The 13,946-nt window shown below is 46.8% G+C and overlaps 1 protein-coding gene across 3 annotated transcripts in view; it reads left to right on the top strand.

Annotated features, from left to right (window-relative positions):
- The window catches only part of NOS1 (nitric oxide synthase 1), a 153,750-nt gene that overhangs the window by 118,136 nt on the left and 21,668 nt on the right, over positions 1-13,946 (top strand). For all 3 annotated transcript variants that reach the window (XM_055358126.2, XM_055358125.2, XM_063694384.1), the window contains 4 exons: positions 294-432; positions 1,022-1,100; positions 8,968-9,161; positions 11,580-11,749. In XM_055358126.2, coding sequence (XP_055214101.1) covers positions 294-432; positions 1,022-1,100; positions 8,968-9,161; positions 11,580-11,749 — 582 coding nt within the window. The remainder of the gene's footprint in view (positions 1-293; positions 433-1,021; positions 1,101-8,967; positions 9,162-11,579; positions 11,750-13,946) is intronic.

Raw genomic sequence — 13,946 nt, 5'->3', positions numbered from 1 at the left:
GATGGATGGAAAGATGGATACATGGATGGGAGGGTGGAAGGGTAGATGAGTGGAAGAGTACATGAGTGGATGGGTGAATGGATGGAAGGAAGACAACGAAAGGGTAGAGGGAAGAAAGGAAGGGAAGGAAGAAGGGAAGGAGGGAAGGGTTACCAGATGGATGGATGGATGGATGAATGGTTGGATAGATGGATGGATGGGTGAATGAAGAGATACATGCCATGACTTGGAGCTCTTGGAGAGGAGATCCGCTTGGCTGAAAGAGGTCACTGAAAGCCTTGTGTACACCACAGGCAGCCTGTGATGTCTTCTGTGTGGGAGATGATGTCAACATTGAAAAGGCGAACAATTCCCTCATCAGCAATGATCGCAGCTGGAAGAGAAACAAGTTCCGCCTCACCTTTGTGGCCGAAGCTCCAGAACTCACACAAGGTACCTCCCACCACCCTTCCAGGGAGGCATTCATGACAATGGGGGAAAGGCCGGCGATCTCACCTCCAGAAGGTGCTTAGAGAAGATGGGCTTCATTGCTTTGATCTCCCTTTAGTGCAGTCCTACCAAAATGAATACTTTGCTGCTCTCCCACACTCAGTAAAACAAGTGCTGGTAAATGTTTCTCTCTCTCTCTAGTAATGTACTGTGTTCTTCCAAACCATCCTCTTCTCAACTTAACTCAACTATATTTTCTTTTTGTTCTGCACTACCCACAACCACCCCACCCATCCCAACCAATGCCTGCCTCATCTCCTCTCTTCTGTCTCTCATTCTACTCCAGAGAGCAGTGGAAGTGTCAGTAGAGGGTGAATACAATGCTGCAGAGTGTTTGTTTGTATTAATATTCTGAGACAAGATCTCATTATGTTTCCCAAGCTGGTCTTGAACCCCTGGCCTCAAGTGATCCTCCCACCTCAGCCTCCTAAGTAGTTGGGATTATGGGCGTGAGCCACGTTGCCCCACCTGGGGAGTTTTTAATGGAACATTCAACCCCTTCTCAGGAAGACTGTTGTTTTTCTCCCCACAGGTCTATCCAATGTCCACAAAAAGCGAGTCTCAGCTGCCCGGCTCCTTAGCCGTCAAAACCTCCAGAGCCCTAAATCCAGGTAGGAACATCTTGGTTCACTGGGTTACCTACCTCTTCTCCCAAATGCCACCCAAGATGAAGGACAAGCCCTGTGGCCTCCAAGGACTGGCTGTTCTCCAATCATTGTAAAGTGCCATAGAGACCCCCTTGCTGCTTTATAGTGTCTGGGGTTCCTGCTTTCCTTTTGCCTAGCTCCAACCGAAGGAGTGGGAAAAGGAGATGGTATTGGTCTCATGAAAAGAGGGAAGAAAAAGGTTTTCTGAGTGATTTTTAACAATAGACCACACCCCTGTAGATTCGCCACATGTTCATTGTACCACAGCATCTTAGCTGGAAATCACTTAGTCCAAGTATTTCCTATTGTGGATAATTTTTTTAATGGAGTGCTAAAAAGTGGCTACCCACACTCTGCTTAAATTTCTTTGGGTTGATGGGAGGTTCATTACCTCACAAAACAGCCCACTCTGTGTTTTGAAGTCCTAAGTGTTAGAAATTAGCTTAATATCCAATATAACCAATATCTTTTTATCTAATGTAACCAAGGCCTGTCTTCCTAGTACTTTATTTTAAACCTAGTTTTACTCTCTGTGACACCTAAAATAAGTTTATTTCTTTCCAAATGAAAGACCTGGAAATAGCCAACAACATTGACCAATCTCCTGTGGGGCCTGATTCCTTCAAGTCATTCTTCCTAAGAGATGGTTTCCCAAGCCTCTGGCTTTAGTAAAAGGACACACTCTGTCCTGCTGGAAATGTCACTCTCACCTGGTCACAGTGCAATGGAGAGCATGTGATCACTGCCAAATGTGCTGAGGTTATTATTACCATCACCAATTTGAACAGGACGCGCTAATGCTGCCTGAGATCGCAGACGCGGTTCTGATGGCCGTTCTGCTCTTCCATTAAAAGTGGTCGCTGCTGTTCTTAGACATCACGTCTTCTCAAAATGATCACACCAGGTCTGCTCATCTCTCTACTTGTATAAATAATTTTTCTAGCACTAATGAAAGTCTTTGCATAGATCCTGTTGAATGGAATCTTTTTCACTTTGTAGTTACAGCAGAAGATCTTTTCAAGTCTTGATTCTTTGCACAGCATAGTTCACTGTGCTGTGCTTGGTTCACCAGGTTACCCACCTCTGCTCCCAGGTGCCACCCACAGTAAAGGACAAGCTCATGTTGATTCCAAGGACTGGCTGTTTTCCAATCATTGCAAAGTGCCATAGAGACCCCCTTGCTGCTCTGGGAACAGAGGTGGGTAACCCGGTGAACCAAGCATATTGCAGTGAGCTATATGCTGCGCAAAGAATCAAGACTTGAAAAGATCTTCTGCTGTAACTACAAAGTGAAAAACATTCCATTCAATGGGAACCAATGCAAAGACCTTCATTAGTGCTAGAAAAATTACTTGGCCAGGCACGGTGGCTCACACCTGTAACCCCAGCACTTTGAGAGGCCAAGGCGGGTGGATCACGAGGTCAGGAGTTCGAGACCAGCCTGACCAACATGGTGAAACCCCGTCTGTACTAAAAATACAAAAATTAGCCAGGCGTGGTTGTGGGGGCCTATAATCCCAGCTACTCAGGAGGCTGAGGCAGGCGAATCGCTGCAGTGAGCCAAGATTGCACCACTGTACTCCAGCCTGGGCGACAGAGTGAGACTCTGTCTCAAAAAAAAAAAAAAAAAAGAAAAAAGAAAAAGAAAAATTACTTATACAAGGAGAGAGATGGATGGACAGAGCCGGTTTGATCAATTTGAGATGTGATGTCTAAGAGTAGGCTCTTGAGTTGAGCAGTCCTGGGTTCTAATCCCAGCTCTGCCACACACTAGCTGTGCGGCCTTGGCCAAGTCATTTAGGTGGTCTGAGTCCCTGTCTCCTTACCTACAGAATGGGAATGATAGCTCTGAAGATTGCTAATGTTTTTCTGGAGCTTTCTGTGTTCCAAGCACTGTGCTGAGTCCTCTGTCCAGGATCTTTTATAATTCTAACCAGCCTGGGAAGTAGGCACTCTTATCATACACATTTTAAATAGGAACAATGACAGCTAGAAAATACAAGTGACTTTCTCAAGGTCACACCGACCCGGTTATCTGACGCCAAAGTCAGTGTGCCAAATGGCTACACAGATGGCCTCACCAGCACTGCAAGGCTGCTGAGTATTAAAAATAAGCTACATAAAGCAACTAGCATATCATAGAGTCCCATCCGTATTCCTTATCCATCCCTGCTTCATGTCACCTGCAAATTTAGTGTGTGTGCTTTCTATGTAATCCTCCAAACCTTTGATAAAAGTGATCAACACAGCAGAGCCCCAGGGCTCTCATATTCTCTCTTCGATTCTCAAACATTAAAGAAATGGAGTGGGAAATTAATCTCTGAATAATTAGTTAAGTGCAATTCAGAGCATAATGGTCCCTGATACAGAGAGGGGCTCCGTATTTGAAATATATTTCTTACTACTTATTTTGGTCCTATGGGAAGGGATGATTTAAGTAGCATTGTATGAGAAGGCCTAATAATCTACTGGAAATTTCTTTCAGCAACAAACTATGAAAGACCAGCTTGCAGAATTTACTCCAAAAGCCATAGTACATAAGTAGCAAGGAAACTTGCAAATGTTTTAATGCTAAGTGGAACCAAAAGTCCCAAAATCAGCCCCCACCCCCACCAATCCAGAGGAGGCACCTGACTCTAAGCTACGGATCTAAAAGTGACTAGCAAGAGAATATTCCAAACAAGGTTAGAACTGGAGTGTAGGATTAAAATCAGTTATGAATTAGCACAAAAAGGACCCAGTCACACCTCCGTGTTTATCTCTTAAAAAGCATGTTCTGTATTTTCAAGCTTAAAGTGCTTTAAAAGCACTACCTATTTTCAAGCTTAATACCATTTCCAGCTTCATAAGGCTTACAAAAAAAAAAAAAAAAGAAGAAGAAAAAGGATAATTGAGTGGAAAAGCATGACTCTCCTGTTTTTCGCCCGCCTGAGGCTGAAGTTGGTCTGTCTGGCCCAAAAGGCCACAACCAAGATATCACTAATCCCCCTGTGAGAGACCATTAATTGCAGACAAAGTGCTTATGAGGAAGTAGGCAGCCTTTTGAGGGTGATCCTTGAAAATCTAAAGAGAAAAGTGACCGCAGTCACCATCACAGCCTGGAAATAAATTTTCTAATGCACATACAACAATTAGCAAACGACACAGAAGAGAGAACATAATGGATCGCTAATGTGTGGGGTGTAGACACTAAGTTCTAGAAGTCAGGAGCAAGAGGGGAATGCAGGACTTGAGATGAACCTCTTAAGGGAGGGTGGGCTTTAGAAAGGCAGGAGAGAGGAGGGGGGTCCAGAAAGAAAGAACAGCAGTAGACAGGGTCAGCACCGGGATGTCTGGGAGAATGGCAGACATTACAGTGGAGAGTTCTTGATGGGGAGATGGGGAGAATGCTTCAGTCTCATCCCCCCTCAAGTAAAATTTCTTCTCTCCAGCCTTCCCCATCTCAACAGAGGACATCAACATTTGGCTTTAGCCAAAACTTCCAGTGTCATCCTCACTCCTCTCTCTCCCTCGCCTGGGTCATGCAGTCTCTTAGCAGATGCCCTTGGCCTTGTCTTTCAACTACATCTCAGACCCACCACTTTGAGCAAAGCCATAGGCATCTCTGGTCTGAGTGACTGGAATAGCCACCCAACTTGTCTCTTGGTTTCTAAGCTTGTCTCTAAAAACATCATTTTCCGAAGAGCAGACGGAAGAATCTTTCCTTTCTTTCTTTCTTTTATTTTATGTATTTATTTATTTGAGGTTAAGAGTGGAAGTTGAATAGGTGAAAGAAAGGGCCGGGTGCAGTGGCTCACAGCTGTAATCCCAGCACTTTGGGAGGCCGAGGCAGGCGGATCATGAGGTCAGGAGTTTGAGACCAGTCTGGCCAGCATGGTGAAACCCTGTCTCTACTAAAAATACAAAAATTAGGTGAGCGTGGTGGTAGGTGCCTGTAATCTCAGCTACTCAGGAAGCTGAGGCAGGAGAATCACTTGAACCTGGGAGGTGGAGGTTGCAGTGAGCCCAAATCGCACCACTGCCCTCCAGCCTGGGCAATAGAGTGAGACTCCGTCTCAAAAAAAGAAAAGAAAAGAAAAGAAAAGAAAAGAAAAGAAACAATAGCTCTCTGCTGCACAGAGGGGTCCTGGAGAAATGGGTTGCCAGATCCACGGTGAAATGCAGCGGGGTTTATAGATGCCTGGTGAGGAGGCAGTGTTTGATTTACATAGGACGCAAAATATTGGTTGGACCAGGCATCCCATTTGCATAGGGTGCGAAAAACTGGTTAGGACTAGGTGTCCTACTTGTATAGGGTGTGAATTTCTGGCCACCCCCACCCTAATCTTTTACTATGCAAGCGGGTCCTCACACAGAGGAATCTTTTAAAACCATAAATTGAAGCCTGTCACTCCCCAGCTTCACAGCCCCTGATGGTCTCCTGCTGGACTTCAGGAAACCTCCAAACTCCTTGCCATGACAGGTCATCATGAGGCTCTTGTGATCTGGCCACTACCACCCTCCAAACAAACACTCCAGCCTTCTTTCCCTTCCTTGAACATGCCACCTTTTCTCTGCCTCTGGGCCTTTGCACGTGCTCTTCCCCATCCCTGGAATGCTGTGCCTGCAGGTCTTTGCACGTCTCTGCTTAAGTGTCAAATCGCCAGAGAGGTCTCCCTGACCGTCCTGTCTGACATAGCCTGCTCCCCTCAACCCATCACCACCCACTCATCCACATCACCAACCCCATCTGAGATCCTTTAAGTGACTTCTCAATGACAATAGGGCACTTTGCTGTCCTTCCCCTCCCTCACCAGTGCCTAGAACAGTGCCTGACACATGATGTACAGGTGTGGAATGAATGAACCTTGTTAACTTGAGCAGTTCACAGGTGACAATATTTACTCTTTTCACTGAAGAATGCACATTTTCTGTTTTTTTTTTTCCATTTAATGCTGGACATTAGCAAATTATTCTTTCATCTGCAAACCTATCATTGAGCCACCGCCAAGCATGTGTGTATATGTGATGCTTCTGGATGTGGCTAGACATAAGTCACACAGAGGGGACACTCGGGGGGAGAAGGGAATAGGGCCCAAATGGCTGCTGCTGTTCCATTGCCTCTTCCCCTTCTCCCTGTACTTCTCATATGGCCCATATGTATCCCAAGCTTGAAGAAAAAAATAAAAAATAGGCCAGGCGTGGTGGCTCACACCTGTAATCCCAGCACTTTGGGAGGTCGAGGCGGGTGGATCATCTGAAATCAGGAGTTTGAGACCAGCCTGGCCATCATGGTTAAACCCTGTCTCTGCTAAAAGTACAAAAACTAGCCGGGCATGGTGGCGGGCTACTGTAATCCCAGCTACTCGGGAGGCTGAGGCAGGAGAATCTCTTGAACCCAGGAGGTGGACTGCACTCCAGCCTGGGCAACAGAGAGAGACTCCATCTCAAAAAAAAATAAAAATAATAATGAAATGTTAAAAATTCTCTGCTTACAAAGCTCAGCAGAACTGAGATTTAAGACAATTGGTTTCTGAGCCAGTGCTATCGCCCAGAGGGTCGGCTTCCCAGCAAAGCATCAAAGATCAGTCCACCAAGGTGCCCTGGGGCCCCGCAGCCATTCTGCCAGGGTTCTCAGCAAGCGGCATGCAGAGTCAGTCCCCTTGGTTAAACTCCCAGCAGGGCCAGAGCCTGGGCCCACCTTGTATTCTAGCCCACCTGCCAGCCACGTTCCCATGCCTGCTCCTTGTCTGCACGGCCACCCTCTGCCTCGTTCAAGAGGACTTTGGGGGAGGTGGCTGTGCTCGTGAGCTAGCTCAGCAAGTTTGGGTCCTCTGCATTTCTATTTTGTACAAATCGTGATGATCTGGGAAGAAAGCGGGAATTGATTTGCGGGCCTTTCAAAGGCTTCCTTTGGGTAGACTTAGGAGGCTCCCAAATTAGAAACCCCACAGCGCCCCCTGCTGGCCCCGGCTTCTGCGAGTTCCTTCTTGCAGCTCTCTGGAGGTGATGTCTTTTTGCTCCCCAGGAACCAAAGACTGGTGTGAGCTCTGAGAAGGCTCAGTCGTGCAAGTTCCCAGACAGGGCAAGATCTGCCCAGGGAGGGCCAGTGGGACTCCAGACTCTAATACTGCCATTCACAATTATGGTCGCTAAGTTCCCCACTATGCTAAGGGCGGGGATGCCTTGCTTCAAGAAAATACTTGATACCCTTTCCTCCCCCAAAATAATGTGCCCGCTCAACTCTTTTTAATAATGGTGGCTATTTGTAGCACAAAAGGTTCTCGGTTGAGCCAAAAACTCCTTTAAATAGCGAGTCCCATTGGGCTATTCAAGTGTTGATTTACATACCATAGAGAATATAGAAACTTCATGTTGAATATCAAGCGTCTCTAGCCACTGAAAATTAATTGGCAATGAAGAAAAAGCAGATCTGAAAAAGCAATCGTAGCTCAAAGGGTGCAAAGGATTTGATTTCTCAAAGTAATCGATCCTCAAGTTTGCAGGTGTTGGGTGAAATGCAGTATATCTGTACTGAAATACAGATATGGGATTTGTTTGTTTTTTGGGTTGGGGTGGGAGGATGTAGTCTCGCTCTGTTGCCCAGGCTGGAATGCAGTGGTGCAGTTTCTGCTCATTGCAACCTCCACCTCCTGGGTTCAAGTGATTCTCCCGCCTCAGCCTCCCAAGTAGCTGGGATTACAGGCACATGCCACAATGCCCAGCTAATTTTTGTGTTTTTAGTAGAGACGGGGTTTTGTCATGTTGGCCAGGCTGGTCTCAAACTCCTGACCTCAGGTGATCTGCGTACCTCCACCTCCCAAAATGCTGGGATTACAGGCGTGAGCCACCGTGCCCAGCCTGTACTGAAACTTTTTAAAGGACCAGAATAATCACATTCTGAGAGTTTATTATTGAAAGCTATTGGATTAGCACAGGCCTCTTGAACTTGAAACACAAAAATCAATGCAGAAAGGTTATAACCTGGTGGCATCAATGAGTTTCCTTCTGTGCTTTCTTTTTAGATCTCTCAATTTTGTAATATTGATGAATTTATGCATAGGAGGAACTTAAAGCCAAGTCTCTTTTCCTTTACCGTAACAATACGAGGAACCCTGGTTGCCAAAGGGGGTGGGGCTTGGAATTCCTAGGAGATATAGAATTTCACAGATTGGGGATACCACAGCCTGTGGTCCCAGTGAAGTGCTAGACACTGAGAGAACCCCTATTAGTACTGAGAATGGGGTGCTAGAATCCAAAAGAAGGGAGCTGAGAAGGAGAGAATGAGTAGTTATGCCCAATACTGCTTCCAGATCCAGATGAACCCCAGGAACCAGCCACTGGATTTGCAGTGAGGAGTTCACTGGTGACCTTGATAAAAGCCTCAGTGTTCAATGATGGCTGAGCATTGTGGCCCTTACTTGTAATCCTAGCACTTTGGAAGGCCGAGGTGGGAAGATTGCTTCAGCTCACAAGTTTGAGACCAGCCTGGGCCACATAGGGAAATTCCATCTGTACAAAAAATTCCAAAATTACCCAGGCATGACGGTGCCTGCCTATAGTCCTAGCTACTTGGGAGGCTGAGGTGGGAGGATCATTGAGCTTGGGAGATAGAGGCTGCAGTGAGCCGTGATCACACCACTGCACTCCAGCCAGGGTGACAGAGCAAGACCCTATCTCACCATAATAATAATAATAATAATAGAATGATGGGGGCATAGGCTTGGTTAGCACGGGCCCCAACAAGAATGGAAGGAGGAGAATTGCAGCCAACAAGGACAGACAGAAGAGCAAAAAAAGGAGGAAGTAGCTGCTGGCCCTTGTCCTATGATTCCTCTGCAACTTCCTGCAGTCGGTCAACTATCTTCGTGCGGCTCCACACCAACGGGAACCAGGAGCTGCAGTACCAGCCTGGGGACCACCTGGGTGTCTTCCCTGGCAACCACGAGGACCTCGTGAATGCCCTGATCGAGCGGCTGGAGGACGCGCCCCCTGTCAACCAGACGGTGAAAGTGGAACTGCTGGAGGAGCGGAACACGGCTTTAGGTATCATTCCCGGGACCCCTCCCTGCTCTAGGGAGCTGCAGAGGCAGTGGGTGTCTGGGGAAGAAGATACCCTTTCTTCCCAATTACCAGTCCAGGCAGGAGAGTGGGTTTCTGTTGCTAACAGCCTATGAGACTAAAGATGTCCCCCTTTCTCATGACTGATCAACCTTGGCCCAACCAGCTGAGCAAATAAATGCACATAGTGCCAGGCCATTGATGGCTCACCACTGGGAGAAGGGGGCTGCTACCTTCCTTCATTGACTAGACACGGACTTTAGCAGTAGCCATTCTTTTCACTTTCCATCCTCACCACTAGCCCTCAGGAAAATCTCTAGTACCACACTGTCCGCCAAGTAAATAACAGCTGAAGTCTGATCCTGCCTCCTCTTAGAATCAAAAGGTACTATAGGAAGCTCGATGGCCAACTAGGGATTGAGCCCACATTTTTTACCTCATTAGGTCAAGTTCTCGCCTGCTTAAGTGTCCATCCTTGACATTCATATTGAAGAACTTTCAAAGGCAAATGGGTCTCAGTGCTTCATCCAGGAGCACAGGTGGGCTCAGGGGTCAGGTACAAGGAACTGCAGTGAGCTTACCTGGCAGACCAATACAGGACTGTCACTTTTACAAAAGAGCTAGGATGTAAAGTCAGGATAGAATGTGAAGTAGCATGTAGTCAAAGCCCTGCTGAAAACCTCTCAGGAAGGCACTACTTTAGAGAGACATACCCTCTTTTTTTTTTTTTTGAGACAGAGTTTTGCTATTGTTGCCCAGGCTGGAGTGCAGTGGCGCAATCTTGGCTCACCGCAACCTCCACCTCCCAGGTTCAAGCGATTCTCCTGCCTCAGCCTCCTGAGTAGCTGGGATTACAGGAGCATGCCACCACACCCAGCTAATTTTTTGTATTTTTAGTAGAGACGGGGTTTCATCATGTTGGCCAGGCTGGTCTCAAACTCCTGATCTCAGGCAATCCACCCGCCTTGGCCTCCCAAAGTGCTGGGATTACAGGCATGAGCCACCGCACCCGGCTGAGACATACCCTCTCTTAATAAATCCTGACTGAGTGAGGTGGCCGACACCTGTAATCCCAATACTTTGGGAGGCTGAAGCGGGCAGATTACTTGAGCCCAGGAGTTCGAGTAACATGGTGGGCCACATGGTGAAACTGCATCTCTACAAAAAAATACAAAAATTAGCCAGGCATCAGGCCGGGCATGGTTGCTCACTCCTGTAATCCGAGCACTTTGGGAGGCCGAGGCAGGTGGATCACCTGAGGTCAGGGGTTCGAGACCAGCCTGGCCAACGTGGCGAAACGCCATCTCTACTAAAAATACAAAAAATTAGCCAGGCATGGTGGCACATGCATGTAATCCCAGCTACTGAGGAGGCTGAGGCAGGAGAATCGATTGAACCCAGGAGGCAGAGGTTGCAGTGAGCCAAGATCACACCATTGCACTCTAGCCTGGGCAACAAGAGCAAAACTCCATCTCAAAAAAAAAAAAAAAAAAAGTAGTGAGGCATGATGGCACATGTCTGTAGTCCCAGCTACTCAGGAGCATGAGGTGGGAGGATCACTTGAGCCCGGGAGTTCAAGGCTACAGTGAGTTGTGATCGCACCACTGCACTCGCCTGGGCAACAGAGTGAGACCCTGTCTCAAAAAAATAAATAAATAAATAAAATAAAAATAAAAATAAATCCAACCCAGACAGTACTTCCTCTGTGTTGAAATAGAGCTTTTTATTTGGGATTGAACCCCTGATGGAGAAGAGGCTTATATTTAGGGACACATTGGATGAAGAGTATATAGAGGGGGTACAATATAGTAGTTAGAACAAGGTCTGAAGCCACACTGCCTGACTTCACGCTTATGAGCTGTGTGACCTCGGGCAAATTTCTTAACCTCTCTATGCTTCTATTTTTCTCAGCGGGGCGAAGAATAACACTGTCTTGGATTGTTGTGATGATTAAATGAGCTAATATAAAATACTAATAATAGTACTCGGCATATGGAATGTGTTAGTGTTTATAATGACAACACTAACATCCCATTCAGGGGGTGAGAGGCTGATAACATGCAAAGACACATGGGGCCGAAATAGGCTTATCTCTGTCACACACAGCTGGGGGCTCGTTGTGTAGAATGCCAGTGGACTATGTCATGCTATTTTAATATTTTTCTCCTCTCTTCATGTTTTTTTCTTGCTTTTTGGATTCATTTGCCTAATTTGGGATTTGCTTCTTGCACACATGAAATCCCCTGGATTCTGGCCATGGAAGGTGGAGAGCTAGAAGGTTGCTTGGCTCTGGAGCCACCCTCCTCTCCTGGCCCCATCCTCTGCTCCAGGAGCAGACCTGAACCCCCGATTTGGACTCAAGCCCTCCCACACCCACCCCTCACCTGCCTTGTACCTCCACAGGTGTCATCAGTAACTGGACAGACGAGCACCGCCTCCCGCCCTGCACCATTTTCCAGGCCTTCAAGTACTACCTGGACATCACCACGCCGCCAACGCCCCTGCAGCTGCAGCAGTTTGCCTCCCTAGCTACCAGCGAGAAGGAGAAGCAGCGTCTGCTGGTCCTCAGCAAGGTGGGTCCCCAGGCTTCGCACAACCCTAGGGGGCGCCTTTCACCTCCTTGTCATTAAAGAGTTGAAAACTGTTATTACCAGGCTTCCAGCAGATGGAAGTCTTGAGCCAAGGGGGCCATTATTTGCTGTAGGTCGCCATATTGGCTGGTCCAACATGGCTGGTCTTCCACCAGTTCTAAGGCCTAGCAGAGCAAGAGTGACTCCCTTGAATCAACAGTCCCCTGGCTACAACAGAAATTGCTATTCTAACTCTTTCTGTCTTCCTCTGGAACCTTGAGCTTCCATTAGTGCCATCTTAGCCCATGCTTAGGAGAAAAAGAAACAGGATCTCACCATGCCTTGGTTTAAAGATAAGGTTTTTTCTTGTTTTTTGTTTTTTTAATTTTTATTTTTATGGGTACTTGGTTGGTAGGTATATATATTATGGGATACATGTGATGTTTTGATACAGGCATACAATGTGTAATAATCACATCAGGGCAAATGGGGTATTCATCCCCTCAAGCATTCATCATTTCTTTGTGTTGGAAACATTCCAATTCCACTCTTTTAGTTATTTTTAAATATACAATAAATTGTTGTTGACTATAGTCACCTTGTCTAGATCTAGGAAATACTAGATCTTATTTTTTTTTTTTTTTTTTTTTCTGAGACAGAGTCTCACTCTCTAGCCCAGGCTGGAGTGCCGTGGCGCAATCTCGGTTCACTGCAACCTCCATTTCCCGGGGCTCAAAGGATTCTCGTGCCTCAGCCTCCCGAGCAGCTGGAATTACAGGTGCCTGCCACCATGGCCAGCTAATTTTTGTAGTTTTTTCTTTAGTAGAGATGGAGTTTCACCATCGAACCCTGATCTCAGGTGATCCACCCACCTCGGCCTCCCAAAAGTGCTGGGATTACAGGCATGAGCCACTGCACCCGGCCTAGATCTTATTCATTCTATGTGACTGTATTTTTGTACCCGTGAACCATCTCCACTTTCCCCCACTCCTCCCCACTACCCTTCCCTGCATCTGGTAGCCCTCCTTCTACTCTCCGTCTTCATGACTTTATTTGCTTCTAGTTTTTAGCTCCCACAAATGAATGAGAACGTGCAAACTTTGTCTTACTGTGCCTGGCTTCCTTCACTTAACGTGATGTCCTCTAGTTCCATCCATGTGGCTGCAAATGATGAGCTTTTGCCAATGCAGAGGAGCTGCAGGTGGGACTACTAGAGATCAGAGGTCTCTGATTGTAAAATGAACCAAACGTAGCCTCTACCACCTTGCTTAGAAACCCTGGGATCACCTGCCCCAGCCCGCTGCAAAGCCTTGCTCAATAAGAATTCTACCCAGGATAACCACCCACACTGCTCCCAATGGGGGCTCCTTCCCAGTAAGCAAGCCCCCAGCACAGGATGGCTTAGCTTTCTTCTGCCGTCCAGGAGAGGGGATTGAATGGTGGGCAGCAAGGAAGAGGCTAATTAGCGAGTGCGTAGTATTTAGAAATATGAAAATAAATAGCAGAAGGAACACTTAAAGAGCTGTAAGTAGTTACCTCCGGGGAGTTGGAAGCAGATGGCAGAGGTAGAACAGGAGACCATTATTTTTAATCATAAGCTTTACAAAGTTATTTAACTTTTTAGACGATCTGCAAGTATAATTTTGATTTAAAACTTTTAATTAATGGGGGAGGGTGGCTAATAGGAAGAAGGATCATAGATTGTACTGTTGGTACCTTATTAGATTGCACTGTTTTTACCTTATTTAAAGCAGAATTTGGGCACAGTGGCTCATGCCTGTAATCCCAGCACTCTGGGAGGCAGAGATGGGAAGATTGCTTGAGGCCAGGAGTTTGGAACCAACCCGGGCAACATAGACCCCATCTCTACAAAAAAACTAAATTAGCTGGGCGTCATGGCACATGCCTGTAGTCCCAGCTCCTCAGGAGGCTAAGGTGGGAGGATCATTTGAGCCCAGGAGTTCAAGGCTGTGGTGAATCACGATCTTGCAACTGTATTCCAGCCTGGAAGAAAGAGCAAGACCCCACCTCTATAAGTAAATAAATAAATAAAGCAAGACCCCATCTCTATAAATAAATAGGCCGGGCACAGTGGCTCATGCCTGTGATCCCAGCACTTTGGGAGGCCAAGGCAGGAGGATCACCTGAGGTCAGGAGTTCGGGCCCAGCCTAGCCAACATGGTGAAACCCCGTCTCTACT

This window comes from Gorilla gorilla, chromosome 10 (genome assembly GCF_029281585.2).
Source record: "Gorilla gorilla gorilla isolate KB3781 chromosome 10, NHGRI_mGorGor1-v2.1_pri, whole genome shotgun sequence".
NCBI lineage: Eukaryota > Metazoa > Chordata > Mammalia > Primates > Hominidae > Gorilla > Gorilla gorilla.
Note: the sequence above shows the minus strand (reverse complement) of the source record. Positions and strands in the feature narration are given on the sequence as shown.